Source organism: Rattus rattus, chromosome 13, assembly GCF_011064425.1.
Source record: "Rattus rattus isolate New Zealand chromosome 13, Rrattus_CSIRO_v1, whole genome shotgun sequence".
NCBI lineage: Eukaryota > Metazoa > Chordata > Mammalia > Rodentia > Muridae > Rattus > Rattus rattus.
Window position 1 is genome coordinate 63,482,819 of NC_046166.1, and position 25,132 is coordinate 63,507,950.

Genomic DNA, 25,132 nt, shown 5'->3' on the forward strand with positions numbered 1-25,132 from the left:
AATGGATTCCTCCAGAAAATTCAAGTTACTATATTTTCTTTGGAAAGGGGGGAAATGAAATCCCAACACCCCCTTTGATCCCAGAACTCTCAAGGCAGGAGGAGGTGGATCTGCTCAAGGCCACCCTGGTCTGCGGCAAATTCTAGGCCAGTGAGGCCTACGCAGTGAGATCCTGCCTACAGACAACCACCAGCCCAGTTTGTGTTGTATTTAATCATTCACATAAATGGACACCATAATGAGTATGAAAAGGGTTAACACACAGTCTCCGTGTGGAACAAGAATCCTGGAGAGTCTGAAACATTTGAGAGAAAAATTCCACATGCAAGACAGACATCCAAAATGGCTCAACATAATTTATTTTTTTATGTTAAAATGTACAGAGTTCTTTTGAAAGTACTTGCTAGAAAGGGGGAAAAGATATTACATACAAGGAGAGGAGGAGAGGCTACCTGGCCAGGAGCGCATGACATGGAGAAGTACAAAGGCGTCTAGACACCCCTCCCCTCAGCTTACAAGTCACCAGGAACAAAGTACAAAGAGGTTACAAAACAGGAAAAGCAAATATAAACAGACAGGAATAGACTTAGTTTGTACATGCGGCTTTTAGAGGCATCTGGAGCTCTATTCGCACACTCTAGAGATCTCTTTAAAGAGAATTTTTATCTTTCTTAAAATAGTTTTTAATATTCTACAACAAAGATAAAAAATCTTAAAGATGGAATGAAATGAAAAAGCTCTTATTTTAAAAGGCATCAAAGTCACTAACAAGTGAGTTTTAAATTTCTTTTTTTAGAAGATTACCCAAGTTATCTTGCTAAAAATACATTTTTTTTAAAACAGAAGTGAAAAAATGACAGGTACCAATATTACCGTGTTGGATAATTTTCTTTTATAATATAGAAAAGAATGTATTTTTTTTCTACAATAGTTCTACAGTCACAAAGAGGCCTGCGGAAAGGGAGCTGCCTGACTGAATTTAAAAACATAACGAAACAAAGAAACCCAAACGCAACTGCAAACCAACAGAAAGTGAATTCACGGCCCTCATTTCAACAGCTTCTCCTTCTGCCTTGACCCACCCTCCACCCACATAGACCTCCCTTCCCTCCCTCCCATCCCTGCCCATCCCATCCAGGAAGCAATGACATAGCTGAAGATGTGGGAGAGGGCAGCCGGTGCATTCTACAGAGATGACGGGGAACCGGAACAGTATATACAGAGAAACTGGGTGCTACGCAGCCTTGCACATGCTCAGAGTTGACAGCGGTACAGTGTGAAGTTCTGCTTTTCTATCTAACACACTTAATTGAGAAAGCCAATTAAGGTCTATAAAAAAGCCCAACAAACCTGTGCATTTGAAAAAATGTAATGCCTAATTAGTACTTTAAAAATGTATCTATATAAAATGTACAAATAGAGGAGAGGCTCTGTGCTTACAGGTGTCTTTTAAGCACTGTGGCCTCCTTTTGGATATTTGACTGCACATACCGAGTGGTATAATAGTTTCCATCTTCTAATGATGGAAGATATAATATATATATAATTATAATTATATATATAGTTTTTTTTTCTTTTTACCTATCCCTGGAGCAAGTAGGAAGAGAACGGGCAAACTAGTGAGACAACATGTGAGCCTCCTGAAGCCCTACTGCCAGCTGTGCCCTACTATGCTGGTGGTGGTCTCTCCTTGCTCATCCTCACAGGAGAGGGGCTAGTGCACACTGGTTCTTGGGGATGAATTCAGGATCTCAAGACAACATGACAACGAGAGGTATGCGTCATTTATGCAGCTACGGAAGTCACACCATCGTCTCCCTTGGGACTCCTTCTGCACCAGGTGTTCTAAGTCGCTGGTACTACAGTCATTCATGGAAACTATGGGTAAGATACGACAGGCAAATCACAGGGGCTCGCTCTGAGGTTACCAGCACCAATGGTGCAAGCACAAGACCCTTAGTCCACATTTCCAAGTACATACTAAAGAGGTGAGTGGAGTGTGCATGTTATGGCTGATTCACCAGGTGGTAAAAACCAAGAGGTTCATTTCCCCTTTCTGATTGTTAGCTGACCATCTGTGTCCTCCAAAGGCTGGAGGAGGATTGCAAACAGCTTTCCTCTGAGATTCTGCTGTTAAGTGAGACTTACAGTATTTTTGTGTCTCTGAGTGCTGAGTGGAATATTAAAAAAAAAAAAACCAACAAAATTATATTACACTTGATTAAGAAAAAACAATTTTAATGAAGTCTACCTAGAAACACTCTTGGGGAAAGGTTTCCAGAGGGTGTGTGTGTGTGTGTGTGTGTGTGTGTGTGTGTGTGTGTGTGTGTGTGTGTGTGTGTGTGTAGGGAGGAGGGGAGGGAATTTTACAAGGAGAAGCTTTGCCTGCTTCACTTTATTAATAATAATAATAACAACATTAAGTTTAAGGAGCTTGGGTTGTTCTCCATGTTCCCATCCCAGTTCCCCTAAGTGCCTCCTGCTGGAATGAAGTGGGAAATGAAGGGTGGGTTTGGAGGAAAGGGTCTGGTTGACTCTTGAGATGTATATATAACATTTAAAAATGACAAAACTGGGAGCTGCAGACAGTGAGGGGAAACATACATAAAATAAAAATAAATTCACGTTTACATCAATTCTGTCCATGTGGTATATAAAGAAAGTAAGGCTCCTTTTAATTATGAAAAGATTTTGTGCATGTTTCCCCTACCCAAATCCATCTTTAGATGAGTTCTACTGTAAAATGTTCAAGATTGTGAAGAAAACAAAAACCGAAAACAAAGTCGAACCCCCAAAAAGAGATCAGGTTTTCTAAAAACAAAACAAAAACAGTAATAATAATAATAAACCAAAGAAAAACTGCTCTAACTCTACAGTAATATTTTAACTGGAAAAAAGGTCCATTTGTTTCTCTGGTTTGTCAGTATAAAAAGTTCCTTTATTTATATATATTTAAGCTTTTAACTGCAAGTTCACCTCGCTCATCTTCTCATGTAAGGTCCATTAAGTGACTGCTTGGGGACGCCGGCAGCATTCATGTAGCTGTGATGGGAGGGGCCAGTGTACATCATGTTTCCATGAGGGTTTGGCTGCATAGGCTGCTGGGTATAGGCCTGGCTCCCCATCATTCCCATCTGCATCTGCATAGGATACTGTGCTGTCTGGTTCATGTAGGCAGGGTTACTATGGTAACTGCTGTTCATCATGGGCTGTGTCATTCGATAGCTGTTCATGGCATTCAAGGTGTTCATATTCATGGAATTGACATTATAGGCTGGAGTGGGCATTAAGTTAACCCCCATGTTCATGCCACGCTGAACGGCCAGTGCACGAGGGCCAGCCTGCATGGCAACTGCTGGGGGGCTGCGGCCATAGAGCTGCTGTTGGTGTGCAGTTGCAGAGGGTAAAGGTGCAGACTTGGAACGGATAGAAATGTGCCCCTTGACTGGCATCTGCCCCTGCAACCTCTGCGTGTGAGGGATCCCAATGTTGGTGGCAGACATGTTGCACTGCAGCAGAGGTGACGTGAGGTTCATAGTAGTAGGTGCCAAGTTTGGGGGTGGCGTCATGGTGGCTTGTGCTTGAGGGGTCCCGGCTAAGGGATGAGATGGAGCTAGCTGAGCCAGTCCCGTATTAGACAGAGAAACACTGGTTGCATAGGAAGTCACGGCCGGAGAATGACTGTAAGGCATGGCATGAGGGTCCATAATGGTGTTAGTCAGCTGCTGCAACTTGGCGAGACTGAAGGTGGCTGACGGTTGAGAGTAGCTGCCAGCACCAAAATCCCCTGGAATCCTCTCGTAGATGCTGATGTTCCCAGTGCTCCCGGACTCTGGTATCTCCATTATCATTGGCGCGGCAGTGAAGCTGTTGTTCATGCTACACTGCGACAGAGGGGGCTGCTGCTGGGGTGGAGGTGGGGGCTGGGGCTGCTGCTGCGGTGGAGGAGGCTGCTGCTGCTGCTGCGGCTGTGGTGGGGGAGGCTGTGGGGCTGTCTGCTGCTGCTGCTGCTGCGGCTGCGGCTGCTGTGGTGGCGGCGGGGGTGGTGGTGGTGGTGGCGGCTGCTGGTTACTGGGAGGCCTTTCCACCACACAGGTCTGAGGCGACTTGATGTTGCAGTTGGTAGCTGGTTGGACGCTGTTTTGCTGCAGCATGCTACAGCTGTTGCCCATGTTTGCCATTTGCTGAGTAACAACACAACTGTTCTGGGTGAGGCTGCTTGAAGATGACAGGCCACCGTAGGAGCAGCTGCTCTGAGAGGAGTTATTCCCACAAATGCTGCTGCCCATGGTAGAGTCATAGCTGCTTGGGTTCTCATAGTTCTCTGTGGTGCTCTCGATGCTGCCCAGATCACTGAAGCCACTGTCTACCACCTGCTGAGAGTGGTCTGATACGGAAGGCACATCCATCATGGGGCTGGTCTCCATGTTCTGCATAGAGGGTGCGGACAGGGATCCTTGCTCTGGGCTGATCTGTGTGTAGCCACTCTCCAGGGCAGGCATGCTGGGGCTGCTGACGGAGCGGACTGACTGGCTAGGATGAGACGGAATGGAGGATATTGGGCTATTATGCTCTGAGGCATGGCAGTCTTCAACCATTGACATCTGAGGGTCCTCGTCAGTGTGGGTGTAACTCTGCAGAGTCTGGCAAGCTGCAAGAGTTTCTTCACAGTCCTGGTAGGCTCCTTCGTGCTCACTGCTTTCTTCTTGAGTCAAAGACTGCACTGCCTGTACAGTTTCCAGATCCAGTTCACTGTGTGGGATCTCTTCCTCCTCTTTTAGCTCAATTAATTCTTCCTTAGTGTTTGAGTCCTCCTCATGGTCCTCCTCAGAGCCTGGCATGGTCTCGGATCCCACAGAAGCCTCATGGGAAGGCTGTTCCTCTTCAGAATCCGGTTCAGTTTCATCCTTATCCTTCGCGTTCTCCCTACTGTCCTGCATGCTTGCATCTAAAAAAGACTCCTGGGTGCCGGGCTCCTCCGTGCCGTCTTCTCTAGCCGGCTGCCCCTCTGGCTCTTTTGTCTTCAGTGAGTCCAGGCGGCCGTCGTCCTCATCGTCGGCATCATGGTCTTCATTCTGGTTTGCCTCTGCAGTCGCCTCGTCCTCGTCCTCTTGCTCCTGTTCTTCCAGCTCTTGAGGCTCTTCCTCTGATTGCCTCGGATCGTCCAACGGCTTCTCCTCTTCCTCTTCTGCCTCGGGCTCTTTCGGGTCTGCATCAGGGCTGTTGCTGCTGTCCAATGGGGACATGGCTCTAATGTCACTGCTGGCTGCATCCTCCTCCTCCTCAGCCTCTTCGTCTGCTTCTGTATGCATTTCCTCCTTCCTTTCTTCCACCAGGCCCTCCTTCACCTCAACAAGCTCTTCACTCTCTTGAGTTCTGGGTTTACGTCCTGGTTTAATGGGGACTATGGGCTCAACTATGCATTCCTGTGTAGAAACAGCTATGATTTCCTGATTCAATTTAAATCCTGGTTTCCGCCCAGGCCTTTTCTTCCAGTGGATAGGTTTTCGGCTCTTGCCTTTGGGCCATCCCTTTTTCTTTTTCATAGGTGTAGAGGTATCTGGCTCAAGTGAAGCACTGTTCACATCACATTTTCTCAAGAGAGATACTGGCTTTAGGACAGGAGTGTCTGTACAGAAAAGAGATAGTAAGATAGGTTACAAGACCTAGTATTTCTTTGAAACCAACATGTACAGTAGAAGAATCTAAGAAATAAAACTAATTCATTAACGTTAAGTGACACAATGGACAGAAGAGCAATGAAATAATCCTGGGCAACCTGATCCTACCACCTCCTAGTTAAAGGTGGCTGAGACCAGCTCTAGGAAGATGCAAATAGTGAGTAGCAGGTGTGTCGGTTCTACGTTACATCAGCTGCTTCTGTCTGCTTTTCTATTACCTCTTTGGTTTGTTTTAGTATCCACAAAATCATTACTTGAAGTGGGATCATAAGGCAATTCCTGTAGACCACAATTGAGCCATCCCTGTGAATAACGATTAGTCACTGTGTTTATATGGGAACGACTGCAAAGCATCTAGTGTTAAACACGCACTGACATGTAGTCCCAAACAAATGAGAAAAGGTCAGCGGGCCAGTCATGTTTAGAAGAAATAAATTCAACAGTGGCATTACTTTTTCTAAATTGTGGCAAAACATAAAATTTAATCATTTTAAAGTAGAGTTCAGTGGCATTAAATATATTCTCAATTACTATTAATTTTAAAAGGCTATGAACATTAAGGAAGGGAGAATTAAGTGGTTTATCTGGTATGAGTAAAAACTGCCATGGTCATAGGAGTTCACAGGTGGGATACCACTGAATCACCTACAGTGAGTCTGAATTTCCTACACATGCAGCAATCATCATCTGTTATAATAAAGCAAGGACTTTAATGATCGCTACATTAAACACACAACATACAGTAAGACTGACAGCAAGGAAACTGCACAAGGTATGGTGTGAATTAGCACCTAAGAGACTACAGCAAGTGAGTCACAAACTTGAGTCCAGCATGTGTTTCACACTGTAACTGTGTCATGCACACTTACAATTCTTTAGTCTTCCACTGCCATGTGCATATTCACACTCGTGTACATGCACATACATATATATTCTCTCTCACACAAGTATACATACACATAAATTCACACATACTCACATGCACACACATGTACACATACACATGCACGGACACACACAGGCACATACACACGTTTTTGGTTGGGGATTTAGCTCAGTGGTAGAGTGCTTGCCTAGCAAGCACAAGGCCCTGGGTTCGGTCCCCAGCTCCGAAAAAAAAGAAAAAAGAAAAAAAAAAAAAAGATTTCATTTTTTGATTCTAGGGCCTGAACTCAGGGCCCATCACCATCAAGCTCCATGTGCTGTGAGAAAACTCCAAGTTCTATCTACTAGGTTTGAAGCCAAGACTTTAAGGTAATAAAATAGAAAGCTCTAGTAACAAGGCAAAGAGAAAACAAAATTAAACGTACAAAGCAACACTGAGCAACAAGATTTCTTCAACATCGCCTGTGAACATGCAGGGCTGGCTGAGGCACTCAGGGCGAACACAATGGAGTGTGGACAACACAGCTTCACCAAACCTATCTTCTCCTATCTCGGCTCACATGAGCCTCAGTCTCCTGCCGCACATCTGAATGTGATGTAAAGAGAGGTTTACTTTAAAAGTCAATGACTGGACGTTAGCCATGCCATCTACCTCAGCTTACTTTGTCATCAGTGCCACTTACTAGAAATGTACAACTGGTTACTGGGTTGTGTACACCTATAACCCCAGAACCAAACCGGCTGAGGCAGGCCAGACCTCTGTAAAGTGAGCCTTAAGTAACAAAACAAGACAAGCACAATCATCAGAAGGGACCGATTACTGACTGAGTGGGCTACGTCAGCGGCATGATTGAGAAAGGCCCTGCACGGAGCCCAGAGGTTCCCACAGGCGTTCAGATGGCCACTGCTCATGACTCAGTGAGCAGAGCTGGCTGACACCAGAGAGAACACAATCTAGAAATCAGTCATTCCAACATCCTTCAACTGAGGACTCAGATGAAAACTTAGAGGTAAAAAGGAAAAATTTCTAATAATTAAGATTTCCTGAAAAAGCATGAACAGATCAGGATAAAGATTTAAATGCAAAAACAAATATGGCTCTATTCCATGCAATCTGCAGAGGTTGCCAACCCTCGCCCGTCCCGTCTTAGTCGTGTTCATTTCCAACCCTTTGTGGAAGGGTTTGTAGCTACTGTATTTTCAAAGGCAGACAGAAACCACTACAACAAACAGCCCTGCGAACATACCATCTGCATCGTCTGACTCCTCCTCTTCCTCCTCCTCATCTTTAGACGTCGTCCTCTTGGAGGAAGCCTGACACCTAAGGATGTCCTGTGAGGACAGGCAATGAAAGTACCCTCTGGGGAAGAGCTCATTTTCATCCTCCTCCTCCTCCTCCTCCTCATCAATCTCGAATGTAGGTTCCAGTCTTGGCATTGGTCTCTCAGAGTCAGAGTCTTCAAAAGGCTCATCTAACACCTCAGTGGTCTCAGAGATCGTTTCTGTGACGACACTGCTATTGTGGTGTTTCCGCTTGCGGACTCTCCTTCTTCGGTGAAGAATTGGTTTCTATTTAGTAAAGAAAGCAAATATTTTATTTATAGTAATTAATTTTTACTTTCCTGCTATGACATAAACTTTAAAACTTTGCAGAATTGGCATATTTAAAATGGAGATGCAATCTGCCAAAAGAAATCTTGGTAAAGACAGAGATTAAGAACACAGAGCTGTAGGTCAGTAAGATGGCTCCACGGGTAAAGCTTGCTGTGCACGCTGGGTTACCTGACAACCCCCACGTAGACGTGAGGGAACTAAATCCTTAGGACTGCCCTCTGACCTCTACACACCTACCAAGCACAAGCCCACCAACACCTGCACACGCACACGCGCTCCTACACACACATGGGAAGGAAAGGGACAACACAGCCTCACAGATGTCCGTGCTCAGTCCAGCTTTATGATAGGAAAAGCAGATGCTGTTACTCATCTTCTCAGTTCAGCTACACTGTACACTTTAAAGAGCCACCTGCCTCAATGTTGTTCAACAGCAAAAGGAACAGAAACATTCCATCTTATCCATCACCATGCACTGAGATCAATAAATCCGCACGCCATTTGGGGAAACAGTTACAGCAGAGAACAGCAGTGCAGAGCTCAGATGCAATCACTTGACACAGAAGAACAGCAGCAGCAGCGCTGTCGGAACTTGGCGCACTCAGCACACGAGGCCGACCTGATAGCTTACACAACCCAGTGACGTCACCCAGTCACAGAGGCATCAGCCCAGCAACGAATGACGGAATCACATCCTTGTACAGAGGCTACACAGGTCAGTCCTTATGCAAGGTCATACATCTGGGCACAGCTATAAAATAACCCCAAGTCTCTTTTAAGTAAATTTCAAGAATGTCTAAGAACTTTGCAGACAACTTCACTAGCTGTTAACAATATTTTGTGTGTGGGGTTTTTTTTTTTTTTTTTTTGGAGCTGGGGACCGAACCCAGGGCCTTGCGCTTGCTAGGCAAGCACTCTACCGCTGAGCTAAATCCCCAACCCCCACAAATTTTCTTATTTATTTATAATTACTTTTTAAAATTTAAATATGTGTTTTATGTATATGGGTACTTTGCCTGTACATCTGCAAGCCAGAAAGTGGAATCAGACAGTTGTGAGCTGCCGTGTGGATGCTGGGGATGGTTTTCAGGACCTTCGGAAAAGCAGTGAGTACCCTTAACCACTGAGCCATCTCTCTAGCACCCAATACTCCTGTTTTATACACAAGAAAATAGCATATTTGTTTTACCACATAAATTGGAAAAATAAACCCTAGAATGGCAAAGTACATTCTGTATCATCATGTAATCAACAGGAGAGTTAATCAGTTTAGTTTTTCTCTACTTCAAAATCTACTGAGAATTTTCAAGTTAGATTAGAAATAGCACTGCTCCTTAGAGAAGGGCTGATTCTGCAGCAGAGGCAAGGAACAGCCAAGAGAAATGCGTAAGATCTTGTAGTACTAGAAAGCAGGGAAACAAAAGAAACTCCCCATTACAATGACACTGTGAATATAAGCAGGGGCAACACTAAGAAACCTCCAATTGGGCAGTGCTGGGCCGGAAGAGCTAAGCCACAAGTTTAAAACAGTGTTACACACTCAAGCACCAGGTCCCTACTGCGGGAGAAGGCAGAAGGAACACATCTGATCTATGCAGATGCTCTGCCCCTAGTGAGTAGCCACACATATCTTTAAGTATGATTTGCATGCAGTGCCTTCCTCTTCTACAATATGGAAAGGGAAACAAACAAACAGTGGCAGAGAAACCTAAGAGCGTCAAGGCCAACAACACAGTAGAGTATTTAACTGATTCACACGTACTATATAATACCACCCACTAGATGATGTGATAAGTGCTTCCCTGCCTTTGTCCTACTCTCAAATACATTACCTCATTCTAGCTAATGAGGGATACAAACTACTTGACCTCACAACCTTCAAGGTCAGACCAAAGACAATCAAAGTCTGCAGAAGAGAACAACTAACTGTAACGTGGAGAGCTGGATGGGATCCTGAGCAGACAAACGCCATTGAGGGAAACTAGAATCTGAATAAAGTATGGTCTCTACTAAGTAATGTTTATGTTGAGCTGTGTGACATGTGTGCCTAATACAGGCAATGAGTCTGGAGCTTACGGGAACTTTCTGTGTTGTCTTTAGCATAATGGTGTAAATCTAAAAACATTCTTAAAGGCTTCCTTCGAACGTCCCTGCACTTTTTAACAGCCCTGCTACAGAAAGGAATGACCTCATGACTCTGGGTAAGAAAGCTGCCTCTCATGGCTGGAGTGTGGCAGCCCGCATTCTGACTGGCCCGGACAATGCAGACCACAGCTTGGGACATGTCTGGCAAAGCGTGGTCAGTGCCACCATCCAGGAGCTTCCCTTCCTGAGGCTGTGGTTACCTGCTCTCATGCGTCTACAGTTTCAGGTTTGTTTATAAGACAGCACATAGCCATGGTGTTCTGCTGCAGACCTGCAGGACAGAACAAACCCACATAACAAGTTAGCTATGGGAAGACAGGACACAAAGATGCGTCACCTTTCTCTTCAGCGTGGGCTTTGTGAGCACTGGCGGTGAGTTTGACCGAGGACTTTCTGGCTCCTCCTCTTCCTCACTACTTTCGCTGAAGCCCCTAAAGACAGCCCTGTCACCATCGGTGTAGCAGCACGGAAGTCTGTCATTCCCTTCTGGCAATCGGCACTTCAGGGTCTCAGGGCTTTTCTTCAGCTGTCCTCGCCACAAATCAGCGCTCTCACTGAACCTGCCCTTGGGGATGTCTGGGTTTCCGTCTGCTTGTGCCTGAGGGGCTGCTGGCTGCTCTCCCACCTCAGTGTAGCGCTCTCGGGAGGCTGCTGACTTCTCCTCGCATTCTCCATATTGCTCCTGAGACGTGGATAACGTCTCACCCACAAGCATCTTAGAATCTTTATCACCAAAACGTTCCTGTGTCTTTCTGTTCTTCCTCCCACAGCGGCCCCTCCGAGGTGGCTGGCTATTTGCAGGAAGACTATCCCGGACAAGGGCCTGTTTGCTCAGACGTGAAGAGCTGGCTAGTTCCTTGACTTCTGGCTTCTTTTCACTTTCTATTAAAGAGGAAGAATCCTGATCTTTGTTCTCCCGAGACACAGACTTTCCCACCTAATTAAGGAAAACCAAGCAAACAAAAACAACACTGATTTTTCAGCCTGTTTGGTTAAGATAAGAAAACAGAACTTTAGAAAGAAAATTAAGTATTTAGTAGTTATCATGACTACTTTCTCCTTTTTGGCCACTTAAAAATATATTTATATGTGATATTAGTTTAATTCTCACAACAATACAATGAAATATTATGATGCTATTCTGTAAATGAGGTAACCAGAGCCCCAAATCCAGAACTGACTCTATCTTGTGCTCATAACCACTATGAAATGTAGCCTTTGATATCAAAGTAAGTGTCTGTGGTTTTATGGATGGCAGATGAGATTATAAATTGAAAAACAAGGAAGAACAGACTATAACAGTTCTCAACCTTCCTAATGCTGCAACCCTTAATACAGTTCCTCATGTTGTGGTGACCCCAACCATAAATTGTTTTGATTGCTACTTCATAATTGTGACTGCTACCGTTACGAACCATAATGTAAACATCTGTGTTTTCTGATGGCCTTAGAAGACCCCTCTGAAAGGGTCGTGACTACAGGTTGAAAACCGCTGGGCCATAGGAACATATGCCAGAAGAAGTAGGCATTCAAGAAATATGGGAAATTTTAAAATGTTTTTGAATATTTAAATTAAAATATAATAAAGTAGATGATTTTCCCCCTCTCAACTATCAGAGGAGGACATAAAGAATGAAAGTAGCACTTTAAAAAATGTCAAAGGAGAGCTCAAATAAGTTATGCATCACCTGAAGAAAAATAGTGGAAATCATGATACACTGTGGGACAGCCATCACTAACGACACTTTGAAGGCATCTAACTATGCATTCAGTAAGATTTCCAGTGTTCCAGTGCAAAGAGATGCATGTTATAGTAGCTCTTTAATGCTCTATATTAAGGAAAATGCACTTTAACATTCATTTTAACAGCTGTCATATAGAAACTCAATTCAGACTTTTTAATTACTATATACTTAACATGTAGCTCTTGCTGGTAAATATTAATTGCAATTAATACACTATCAGAAATCTAATAGTTTTCTAATGGTCGAAACCTTAAAGTACAAATGTAAATAAAAGCAACATTCCTGGAATTTCTATCATTAAAATAAACTCTGAAATTCTAGTGTGAATATGTATGTCTACATGTCTGTATATGTACAAGTCTGTACAAGTACACACACATACATGTGTGCATGTGCAAAAGGAGAGAAGACAACTGTGGGTATCCATCCTTCCTAAGGAACGCCATCTTCCTTTTTATGTAAATAAGTGGATGTGTGTGCACCACATGCTTGCAATGTCTGAAGAGTCCAGAAGAGGGTGCTGGAGCCCTTAGACTGAAGTACAGATAGCTGTGTGCTGTTATGAGTACCATGGGAATTGAACCTGGGTCCTCTACGAAAGCAGCAAGTGTTCTAGATCACTGAGACATCTCTCCTGCCCCTCTAACTTATTCTGACAGACAGGGTCTCTCTGTAATTTGAGACTCCCCGAGGCTGGCCAGTTAGCTTCAGGGTTTCCCTCATCTCCACATACCCAGCACTGGAATTACAAGTGTGGGACACTGTGTCCAGCTTCCTAAAATGAGCTCCAAGGATAAAACAAGGTATTCTAGTTTAAATATTTTCAACAACTAAGCCTGTATCTCCCTGTCCTCTAGTAAAGATATTTTGTTGGCAAGAGATCATAATATATTTACAAATATTCATAAAAGCCATAAAGACTAGCATACCCTTTCCCTGGTCTCTAACTCTCTTTCTTGGTCTTGGGGCTCTTCTTTCTCTCCGTCGTCAGCCTCCTCATCCTCCTCCTCTGAGACGACAGAGTTGGAGACTATGACTGGAGTCCAGCGTAAGCATTCTGGATCTACATCGACAGGTCGAAGATTCAGCTGGAGCTTCGCCATGTGATCCTGGATAAGTTTTTCCCGGCGGATAATCACAAATCTACAACCAGAGAAAAGTTTATAGCAATCAACGATGTACAAACAGGGAGACACAACCCAAAGAACTTGAAGAGGAGAGCTTCAAAAGTAGCTGATGAGAAAGACGGGCCAGGCAACTGTCCACACACGAGCTGGTTGACAAAGGTGAGTAGGCCACAGCCCACCATGAGGAGGCTGGCTGTCCTGTCCCTCACTGCCTCACACCCCAGCAATGCGCTCGCTCTCTCATCCCTGCTCACCTGAGCTCCTTTCCTAGTCTTTATTTACTCAGCTCCATTGTTTTCTTCCTTGTGACCTTTCCTGACCATTCTAAGCAAAAGTAGATTCTGTCCTTCCTTTTAACATGAATTTTACTTAGTGTCATACAGGGTTAGCTAAGTGAAATGAACATGGTTCACTTAATGACAATGGTTTCAGAGCTGTTACTTCACATTAGAAGGGAGGAAGCTTCGTGGAAAGTAAACTAGAAGATAAACAATTCGGTGGCTTAGGTGCAGACTTCATAATGTAGACAAACAAAGCCTGCGTGTGACAATCTGGCTGCACAGATCCTGCTTGAGAGCTCACCGCATGTATCTGGAGACTGACACCTAACTTCACCGTCACCTTTCCTGTGACCCCTCAGCCACCTTGTCCACACGATCACATGTGCACAGCACACAGAGGGTGTGACACTCACTGGTCACTTCGGAAGTCCAGCATCCGTAGGTGGTGGAGTGTGGAAGTAATGTCTTGAGGGCAGACTCCAGTCAGCTTGCTCAGCTTCTTAATGCTGATCTGTTTGTCATTCTGGTGATAAAGGCACTCCAAGATTACACTTTTCCAATAAGCCATGTAGGAAAGACGACCTAGATCTGATAGTGGTTTCTCAGGAGAGCCTGCTTGGCCTTCACGCTTTGATAACAAATAACCTAGGGAAACCCAAGTTACAAATGTATCAGAGATTTTAATAATAATAATATTTCTTTACACAACCAGTCAAAGTACTATCATCAATATTCCTTTCAAAGACAAATTCCTTCAAAGATGGAGACTGAACTTGTAAAACTACTTCGAAATAATTCATAGGGAAGATTATGCTTATTTATTGAATATTAAGCTAATAATGTCTTGTCTATAGTCAATATGTCACCTTGTTAAAATATTCAGGCTTCCAAAAACAAAATAAAGGTTTCAATCAACAAGCTGTATTAGTAAGATTAAAGTAATATATTTTTTTTTAATTTCCAGAGGGGACTGAGAAAAAAAAATCCTTTTATTTTTACCACTAGAGGGCGATGCCTATCTGTTACCCAAGTGTGCCTTGGCCATGTAGAATCCTACTAGGATTATGGACTGTGGCTCCTGCCGCCTCCAGCCTTGCTATGAGGGTTTGCGCTTAGTCTTTCTATAACCTTTTAGGCCATGTTTGGTGGATATCTCTGGGTCACCTGCTCTTTCTTTTTTTGAAGGCAAACAGAAAAAGGAAGTGGAGGAGGGAGGATAAGTAACAGAGAAGATTGTGGCTCCTCCTGGGAGGGGCTGGAGCTTACTTCTCGCTGCCCCCTATCTTGGGAAGCGAGAGTGTGCCATGAGGACCATGCTATGGTATTCTCCTCTAGTTTAGTGCAAAGTTTCAAGAACTGGAAATAAAGAGAAGGGACAAAAGTTTTTGAGAAAAATCATAGAAAATACAAACAGTAGAAAAGAAATAGCTTTTATCATTCAGGAATATTTAAAATCAGTCTAAGAATACTAATCTGGAAAAATACACTATACTAGAAAAGGTTAAGATACAGTTACCATACATGCCTCAAAAATATTAACACTAATATAATATTTCCTTAACTTTGTTCACTTTTGTGAGGTAAGGTCTTTCTTCTGCAGCTAGGTGTAGCCCCTGGGGGATCCGATCCGCCTAGGTGTTGTGATTAGAGGTCTGTAATACCTATGACCAGCCCCATATACACAAGTCACTCAACATGGTCAGAAGCAAGTTAAAGAAACGCAAATGGCTCAGATGAGAATTAAGTTTCTCGGGACTAGAATCAAAACTCTTATATTTGGCCAGACATAGTAGCACATGCCTTTAACTCCAGTATTAAGGAGCCAGAGGCAGGCATTTCTTTGTGAGTTCCAAGCCGCCTGGGATTCATAGTAGAAATAAAAAAAAAAAATAAATAAATAAAAGAAAGAAAGAAAGAAAGAAAGAAAGAAAGAAAGAAAGAAAGAAAGAAAGAAAGAAAGCATCTCTAGTGTGATCCATTATTTCTGCATGGGTCTTTTCAATGTTTCTTCAGACTATCACTGTGATGGTTTGTATATGCTAGGCCCAAGAAGTGGCACTTTTAGAGGGTGTGGTCCTGTCAGAGTAGGTGTGTCACTGTGGGTGTGGGCTTTGATAACAAACTAGAGAAACCCAAGTTACAAATGTATCAGAATCTTAATAATAACAACAATATTTTTTTACACAACCAATCAAAGTACTATCATCAATATTCCTTTCAAAGACAAAATCCTTCAAAGATGGAGACCCTAGCCAGTATCTGCTAGCAGCATTCAGATGAAGATGTAGAACTCTCAGTTCCTCCTAAGCCATGCCTGCCTGGATGCTGCTACCTAACTCGATGATAATGGACTGAACCTCCAGCCCCAATTAAATGTTTTTATAAGAGTTGCCTTGGTTATGATGTCTCTTCACAGCAGTAAAACCAAAACTAAGACAATCACTGTGGAATAGGATGCATGTTTCAGCATTTCCCTTCTAGAACTGTTAGCATTCACTTTCTAACTCGGATGAAGTCATTTCCTGTAATATCTATTTCCTAGGACATTGTAAAGCTGTGTTATATTTTTTTAAAATTAGGTAGAACTCAGATAATGGGACAATGCAAACAGGGTGTTCTTCTCTATGGACACCACTAAGTAGCTACCCAGCATTCCCAATGTGCGAGTACTCAGTGTCACTGCACATAACTAAGTAAGTTCTACTGGAAATCAGCAGTGCACATTAAAGACACTATCATAATGTGTGTGTGTGTGTGTGTGTGTACATGTGCGTGTGTGTGCGCATGCACGTGTGCACACACGCACATAGCATGCATGTGGAGGTCAGAAGACAACTTATAGAGGGGGTGGTTCTCTTCTCCCACCATGTGAGCTACAGGGATCAAGCTCAAGTCATCTGGCTTGGTAGCAAGTTCCTTGGCCCACTGAAACATCCTGCTGCCCCCATCAAACTATATTTGATATTAGTTATTAAAAGATATTTTGTGCTAAATCAAAAGAAAAAGGACCATGGCTATAAGTGTAAGAAGCTTACACAACAGTATGAAGATTTGGAGAGAGAGCTCAGTGGGTAAAGATGTTTGCTGCCAAGCTGATGACCTGAGTTCACTGTGCAGTATGCAGTTCCACATGCATACTGTGGGACATAATAAATTTAAAAGGGGGATGGGCAGGATACAAAGAAATACAAGAAATCTACAAATCTTTAAATATACACATCTAAAAATTCCACCCGAGGATATAATGAGAAAATATGTTAATCCAATCCTTACTGAAATCGATGAGAAACCTGCCGTAGCCCTTACGTTGGTATTGGGGAAGAATCATTATACAGGAGACATTGTATTTCTGTTGGCAGTGCTTTTCCTAGTGGAGAACACAGAAGCCAAGTTTTAGAACAACAGACTGGTTAAGCCAAATAGCAGTGCTAGTCATTAATAAACAAACACTATCAGCCAAAAGCAGTCATGGTCCTTTGGGAAGAGCAATGCACATAAAGAGAAGGCCACTTGGGAAGGCAGGACAATGCTCATCACTACCACAGATGCACAGCAACCACCCCAGGAGGATAATAACACAAACACAACAATTCCGTCTAACTACCTCTGCTAAAAACCAAGGGCTGCTGCCCAAGGTCAGCAAAGGAGCCTGAGCTCTCGGTGGTTGGCAGCCCTGTGCCGGTACAGCATTCTAGCCAGCTCCTGCACTGCTCCAGAGCAAGGGACCATGGATCTTTATTACCTGACTCTACACAAAATATCCCAAATGTGGGCACAAAAACATCTTCATAAAGTAGCTGATACGTTTTCAATCCTATTTAACTAGGAAAGTCATCTAAAGACCTCTTCCAAAGCTTAAGTCTTCCCAGCAATCTGTTTTGTAAACTTAAAAACTTTTACCACGGACTTGCTCTAAGTACCACTTTCATACATTCTGTCTGGAAACTACACTTCTGTGCCTAAAACTCCAGTTAGAGAGGGTTTCTGTTGATAAAGAACTCGGGAGGCAACGGCAGTGTTTATCTCACAAGCTCTCCCTGCGATCATCACGGGACTAGAGGTTGTTCTAAAGCTTTTCCTCTTGGGTATTACCACAGTTCTTCCTCCTAGGAGGATAGTCTGCTGAATGTTACTAGGCATCTTCTAACGGTTGCTAAGTGTCTGAATGTTGCTTCTATTTCCTTTCTGAAAAGGCCAAAAGGTATCTACAAGGGTTTACATGTTGTATCCCCTCCTGAGAACTAGTAGACTGTCCCAGACTTCTACAAGAATTCAAGCAACTTTAAACTGACACACTTACTTTAGAAAAGTAGCCAACAAGGTGGCAGCCCTTGACATCATTCTGTGTTAAAACATAGAAGAGAAATGGCTCCACGTCATAATAGAGTGTTTTGTGGTCAAGAAACAACTTTGCCAAGAGACACAGATTTTGACAATAAATGGTACTCACATTCCCATCAACCTGAAGGAAGAAAACAAACAAGACCAAACGGTGGTCAGGAAAATGTTCTTTGGTTCTAGAGTCACACATCAACTATACACATCACTAGGTACGTTAATCTAGCCTGGAGACTACCCTTTGAGATGACAGTCTGATGTGCTTGCTGTTCTAAGGTGACGGAATGCATTGTATAAGACTCTAAGCTTCATCGGGCCTGAACAGATAGAGGCAGGTGAGAACCTAGATCTGAAATGGCTATTTTGGTTTCCTAAAAGAACTAATTTCCAGGATACTGCAGTTGACAAGCTTCGTTGTAAAAAGTATTTCATTTAACAAAAGATCTAAGTGTAAGCTCTTCTGAAATTTACTTACTAGGTAAAATATGTTAAGACTGATATCCCAGAAGCAGCCTGCATACCATGATTAGGCACAGCCACAGGCAGAATTACAGAGTGTTAATGAGTGCCACTCAGGAGTGCAGGGCAGTGTCTTAGGTAAGCACCTGGCAAGGGAGACTCAAGGTGGCCAAGATCAGGAGCACTGTCATCTGTCCATCCTGACATCCCTTCGTCTTAGGCTGAAGTTTGCTCTTTTGTGAAAAGGCTTTTGGGTCTCCATAAGAGTTATCCCAAGACACAGCCACACAAAACTGCACTCCTAGATGATCCACCTCAATACGGCTTCTTATAGAACACATATCTACTAACACATGGAAAGGTCAAGGAGCACTGTGCTGCTGGGCACTCTTAACCAAAACTAGATATAATTCACCTGACACGTCCGACTCCCAAGTGAAGTGTTCCCTTCCATTGATGAATTAAACTGTCATCCAGGAAAGGAGACTGAGGAGACCCAGATCATCTGAAATCCTATCACTACATTAAATAACAGGACCCAACATACATGTACTCAATGTGGATCAAGAAGTTAAAGACAACTGTTAATGAGAACACGGAATCACACTCATGTAACACATGTCATCACTGTATCATCCTATTGTGACTCAGTAAACACACGTCTGTAATGTACTCTATGAATAATACAAACACTTTATCACTGTGGTTTTGGTTTTGGTTTCCCCTGAGATTGTAACTCAGGTTGGCCTGGAACTCACTGTGTAGCCCAGGCTGGCCTCAACTTCATGGCAATCTTCCTGCCTTGGCCTTCTGAGATTATCGGGCACAAGCCAATATCCCTGGTTTACAAATCCTTTCTAAAGGCTGTATCTCCCAGATTCTAAGATCTATTTTTATCACATCCTTGTATGATGTAAAAACTGACTGGCATTTTGTCAAGTGGGATCTTAAAATGTTTAATTAGCAGTATCTTTCCCTTGTGATATAAAACAGTTAGATACATTAGGACTGACGTTTTGAGTCAATGAAATCCGAGTATTTACTGTAAGCTCAGGCTTCTGGGCTCGGTCCCATCTGGACTGCCCTAACTCTGCTTCTCATAGCCATGAGTTCTCTGACTTGGTAGTGAGTGAACAACAGATGTAGCACAGAGAGCACTGGGTTTGAAATGGTCAGGAAGACAGGCACTGGACAGCTACCTTACCTCAAAGACAGAAATATTATTCTTTCGGTAAATCTCATTGGCGGGAGGATGGAACCAACCACATTTCTTCATGTGCTGCTGGAGAATAGTTCTACTTTTCATATATTTTAGACAGAACTCACAAAGATACAATTTAGGCAGCCTGCAAATGATAATTAAAATAGGGCTTTATATTTCAATCTTCAAATTCTCACGACTCTTAACTTTTCTGTGTCTTATTCCCACCCAGGTTAAAGAATAGGAAGAACAAGGGCTGGGAAGATAGTTCAGTGGTTAGAGGCAGCTGCTGCTAAGCTTGACCACTTGAGCTTGACTCCCCAGACAGACATGGTAAATGGGGAGAAATGACTCCCACAAGTTGTCCTCTGACTTCTATGTGTGCCACCCCTAAATTAAAAATAATTAACTTTAAAAAAGTGGTACGAGTGTAGCATTTTTTTCCTACGGAAGTAGGCAGGGGACAAACTCTAGGTAGCACCCACCAACTGAACAGCAGCAGCAGGACATTAGTGAGAAGCCAAGCTACTGGCTCAGTGGTTTTCAACAGACCTGAAAAATCTCACAGTATCACCCCCTGGAGAATCTCCTATAACAGAATAAAGCTATAGATTCATAATTTCTTCCTTATTTCCTCATCCATGTCTTGATTTCAGGAAATAGCTCTTGAATACTTACCAGGTGTCAGACTCTGTGGCAGAGACCTATACATGTTATGTAATGCTAGGCAAAATGGACATGAAGTGTACATTGGAAAGTCATACTTTGTGATTGCTTTTAAGTGTGAAATTGTAACACTGAGTATGTTTGGGGAAGTTAGGCTATCCTGTATATCACCCTTTATGTTAAGCTATACTGTATACCACATCCTTTATGTTAGGCTATACTGTATACCACATCCTTTATGTTAGGCTATACTGTATACCACATCCTTTATGCCCTAAAGTTCTGTTTCCATCCTTCCCTGGTTTAAACAACAACAAAAACAAATAACACTGCATGAAGAAACCCTGTTAGTCAAAAGTTTATTGTGGGTAGGGCATGGTGGTGTTTGTTTAATCCAAGCGCTACAGAGATATAGTAGGCAGATCTCTATGAGTTCAAGGCCAGCAAGGGCTAAAATACAAAATTATCATGCTGGGCTAGTGAGACAGCTGTACAGTCTGGATGACTTGAGACAATCTTGGTGCTGTGGAGAATGATACTGGATAGTTAGCTCAGTGGTAAGCACCTACAAGTAACAAGTCACCCTGGGTTAGGTTCCTATCTTTAAAAATAAAAATAAAAGTACAAAAGCTAGGTGTGGTGGCGCACACCTTTACATCTAGCACTTGGGAGGCAGAGGCAGATAGATCTCTGAGTTCCAGGCCAGCCAAGTTTACATAGCAAGACCCTGTTTCATCAAACAAACCCACCAAAAACAAAGACTTAAAAAAAAAATTGCAAAAAGGACAGAAAACCAAACCAAAACAAAGAACGAATTAAAAAATCGGGATGTAGTAGTTTGTTTGCAATCAGTCATCCCAGTATTCCTATGGCAAGACAGAAGAACTGCCCAGAAACTTCTGGGTCAGCTAACCTGAAATACAGAGCCAGCAGCAGAACAAGGTAGAAGACAAGATCAAAAAGTTGTTTCTTGGTCTCCACACTTGTGCCATAGAGCACAAAGGTATACAAGGGTACATGGGCACACACGCTCACATGCACAGACACGCATGCACACACACTCTCCGAACCCTCTTAAATTTATCTAAAGAGGCCGAGCAGGAACGTCACAACTTAGCAACTTTGTTTGTAAAGTAAAAGGTGAAAAGAAAGGCCAGAGACATATCTGTCCTATCAGGTATCTCGTAAATGAAGCATAAGCCAAGTTACAGATGCTACTGTAGTGTGTAATATGGCTGTTCGCTCCAGACAGGAAGTGAGCCCGCATCCTACTTCAGGCGCCTACAAGCTAAACTATCCTTAACATACTTGATGGACAGGTCTGCAAATGGAGGTAGAAAATCTCAGCGTTAGTCCAGAGACACTTAGTCAGCTGTAAAGCGCCACGGGTGACAGCTACTCATGCTATAGTTTACAGTAGTAATTTTTACTTTCCTTTCTTCCGTTTTACCTCATCACTGAACAGCTAAGGCATTAAAAACTGTTTGGTTTCTTCTTCAATAACTGACATCATGAACATCTGGTTCTAGCAGTACTCTCAGTCTGTTCCAAACCAAGACAGGAAGAGAATTAAAGGAAAGAATTTCTTGAGCTACTTTATTACATGGGAATCAGCCTCACTGAGAGCTGGAAATGACCTCACAGCAAAGAGGGTGCTCTGAAGCTAATCTCTGAGTGCTCTGAGTGGGGGCCGCCCATGATGTTGATTTCTTTACTGGCCCCATCCATGTTCTATAGTATAGCTTCCCTGGTGTTGCTTTACTTTGGTTCATCTGTTTGTGTGAACCAGGGAAAGATTACTTAATACACTGGGCATAGATAAATACTTAGGTTTTATGCAGCACACCTTAAAGCCAATCCTATGACCCCCGCTAAACCTTTTCTTTCAGGATTGTACAAAGTTTTTGTATGCTATGAGACTTGGAATTTGTTTTAAAGGTGTTTAGCAAGAAATTAATCTAGAAGCAATCTAGTAAAAACACAGTAAGAAGAGACCACCAACTTTATTAAGAATGGAGGTTTATTATGTGAAGAAGATATGATTTCTAGACAGGGCTGGGAAGTGAGAGTGCTTGTCATGCAAGACCAGGATGGAAGCTCAGGTCCAGAACCTACAGAGCTATCTGGTGGGACCAGTAGTCCACCTGTTACTTCAGCTAGCAACAGGGGATCCATGAGCAAGATGGCTGGTGAAGCTAGCTGGGTAAGTGAGCTGTGTTTGACTGAGAAGTCCTGTCTCAAAAGGGTGAGGTGAATTCATCATACAGTAGATTCCCTACATCAACCTTGGGTCTCTACATACATGTGCACCCATGCACACACAAAGGCACATATACCACAAACACTTATTTTTTAAAAGCCTAAGATCTCTAGGCGTTTTACTCAAATTAAAAAGAACTCAGAAGTAAATCCACAGAACTCAATTGAGTAGATATATTTAGTTTTTAAAAATGTAACTGCAAGAATAAAAACTAGTACAGAAAACAGCACCCATTAAACTGCTGGAGACTATTAAACTGGATAATTCTAATGGAGAACCAAAGAAATTACAATGAGTAAGGAATGTATCAGAAATGTCTGAAATTTGCCCTAGGAAGGTAACTGACTATACAGTTCCTTCACTGTCTCTTTCTAACTTTTATTTTATTTTCGGGAGTATTTTCTGCTGGTAATATTTACTTCTTCATTGAACCAGTGCCCTCGCAAACAGTTCTAGCAACAATTTTATCAGAATACATGGCAAAAAATTCATGCATACTTTCAGTGTCTTCTAAGACAAAAGCCCCTAACTACATTCTCATCTGACCTTTTGCAAGTACAAAAGCTGGCTCTCTCCAGCCACTCCTCCCTTTTGTAGAAGAGTCATGGTGCATGTGGTTTCAATTTATCTGCACTACAATCACTGGACAGCTGACAGATTAATACGTATGATAAGAACTTGCTTTAAAGTGGTGGTAACAGGAACCAAAGAGATGGCTTATTAGCAGGTAAAATAATCTTGAGTTTAATGGCTAGGGCCCACATGGGGGAAGGAGAAAACTGATTCCCATGGTTTGTCCACTGACTCCTACAGATGTGGCGTGGCATACATATGCACATACAAATATTAATAAAAAACTTAAAAATAGTAACATTTATTTCTTTCTGACCATACAAGATCATAGCTATTCAAAACTCCAAAGTAATAAATTACCAAGTATCAGGGAACTGTAAAATTGCTGAATTTCCTGCCTTCCTTTTACATGCACACGTAACACACACAAATACACACAGACACACACACACACAAATGGATCATACCTGAATATAATTTAATCATTTCTTAATAAATTCAACCGAAGTATTTTTACTCATGATACTCCCTTAAAGATAATACCACAGAGCATTAGTCAGTCAATATAATATGGTCTATAGTTTTGCCAAGGTTTTTTTTTTGGTTTTGTTTTTTGTTTTTTTTTTTTTTTCCGGAGCTGGGGACTGAACCCAGGGCCTTTTCTGAGCTAAATCCCCAACCCCTGGTCTATAGTTTTAAAATTGCTTTGGATGAGTATCAGACAAGGACACCTAAAGATAGCTAGAGAAGCAGCTATTAAAGCACACTGCTCACATGGGCACTTGAAAGCTTCTTCCTGCAAAGATGAGCTAGATGAAACCTTCTACTCTACAGTCTGACAGGATCCAAACATACCTTGAGTATTCTTGAGGATATGGAGAGGAATACCAGGTGTGGATTTCATACTTCCCAAACTCAATGACGGAGGGACAGCGGACTTGTGGATCAGGGGGCCCAGTTACTCCGACTTTCTATATAGTCAAGAAAAACATTACACACGTTAGCTAACTAAAAAATACTGACCTAACAACAAAAGTAACAAAACATTAATTAATAACATTAATGCCCCGAATCTAAATGTTGTTCTTGTGGACCCGTAAGAGAGCAATGAGAAGTGCAAGCTAACCAATCTTCAAGTAAGCCGTACATTTAAACAGCTGCCTCACACAGTGCGAGCAAACCTCTTAGCCTATAGAGTTGTTATTACTGAGTTCTCTGTTTATAGACTGGACATTTCCCTCAAATAAGCTTACTCCTTTAATGACTTTTATGAAATAGACTGTTGAGTTAAAGAGCAGGGGTTGAATGCTCCTGCTGGCTAGCAATAACACAGATGCCCTGTACTGACCATATAAGCACCACAGGAAACAAAGGTTTTCTGACTTGGCAGTAACATAAAAGGAAGAGGACAAAGCAAGTACCAAAACGTCTTCTTCAATTTGTACCACGTGTGATTTTAGTCATTAGGAGCTGTGCAGTTTGATGGAACAAAATCACACTGTTTTTTTTACACAGGCCAATCTTTTCCTATTTATAAATGATCTTGATGTTCCTCTTACTCCCGTAATAATCTGAAGAGCACTATCAAGAAAAAATGGTGTCTGTAGCCTTGATGACTCGTTTTCTACCCTAGAGCTTCAAATCCAGGCTGCTCCTAAAAGTCGGGCTTAACACACTTAATTCAAAGGCCATCTCATTTACTCTGCATACAACCAAGCAACAAATTCATATATACATGTATGTGTTCATCACAGACATTTCATAAATACCAACTCACCTAAAAAAGATGACAGAACCACAATTTAGGCCGCCCAGATAGAAGTATTAATAATTCTTCATTTAAAAAAAATCAAAATTATCTTTCAACATTATGTTTTTAAAACCACTGAGAGATTAAAAGTCCCTTCTTTCGAGTCCATACATACACATACAACAAAACTAAAAAGATAAAGACTCATATTCTAAGGTTTGTTGAAACTCATTAATAAGAAATTAACCTCTCAGCACCTCTGATTGGCAATTCCCTCCTTCCCTTTCCTAATCATTCCCTTTCCTCAAAGGCCAAGGGGCTCATCTCAGATTTCACACTGGAATACAGCCAAGTGAGACCAAGCTCTTCCTGAGACACCTTAAAACAAAAGACGACTATTTCTGGAT

At 42.5% G+C, this 25,132-nt stretch overlaps 1 protein-coding gene across 1 annotated transcript in view; it reads right to left on the reverse strand.

Moving 5' to 3' along the window:
- Positions 1-2,654: 2,654 nt before the first annotated feature.
- Kat6a (lysine acetyltransferase 6A) overlaps positions 2,655-25,132 on the reverse strand; it is a 77,774-nt gene continuing 55,296 nt past the window's right edge. The window contains exons 10-18 of the mRNA XM_032919337.1: positions 23,831-23,946; positions 19,480-19,621; positions 17,779-17,940; positions 16,752-16,845; positions 13,892-14,123; positions 13,000-13,213; positions 10,663-11,262; positions 7,814-8,135; positions 2,655-5,629 (exon numbers count right to left, since the gene is read on the reverse strand). Coding sequence (XP_032775228.1) covers positions 2,982-5,629; positions 7,814-8,135; positions 10,663-11,262; positions 13,000-13,213; positions 13,892-14,123; positions 16,752-16,845; positions 17,779-17,940; positions 19,480-19,621; positions 23,831-23,946 — 4,530 coding nt within the window. The 3' untranslated portion in view covers positions 2,655-2,981. The remainder of the gene's footprint in view (positions 5,630-7,813; positions 8,136-10,662; positions 11,263-12,999; positions 13,214-13,891; positions 14,124-16,751; positions 16,846-17,778; positions 17,941-19,479; positions 19,622-23,830; positions 23,947-25,132) is intronic.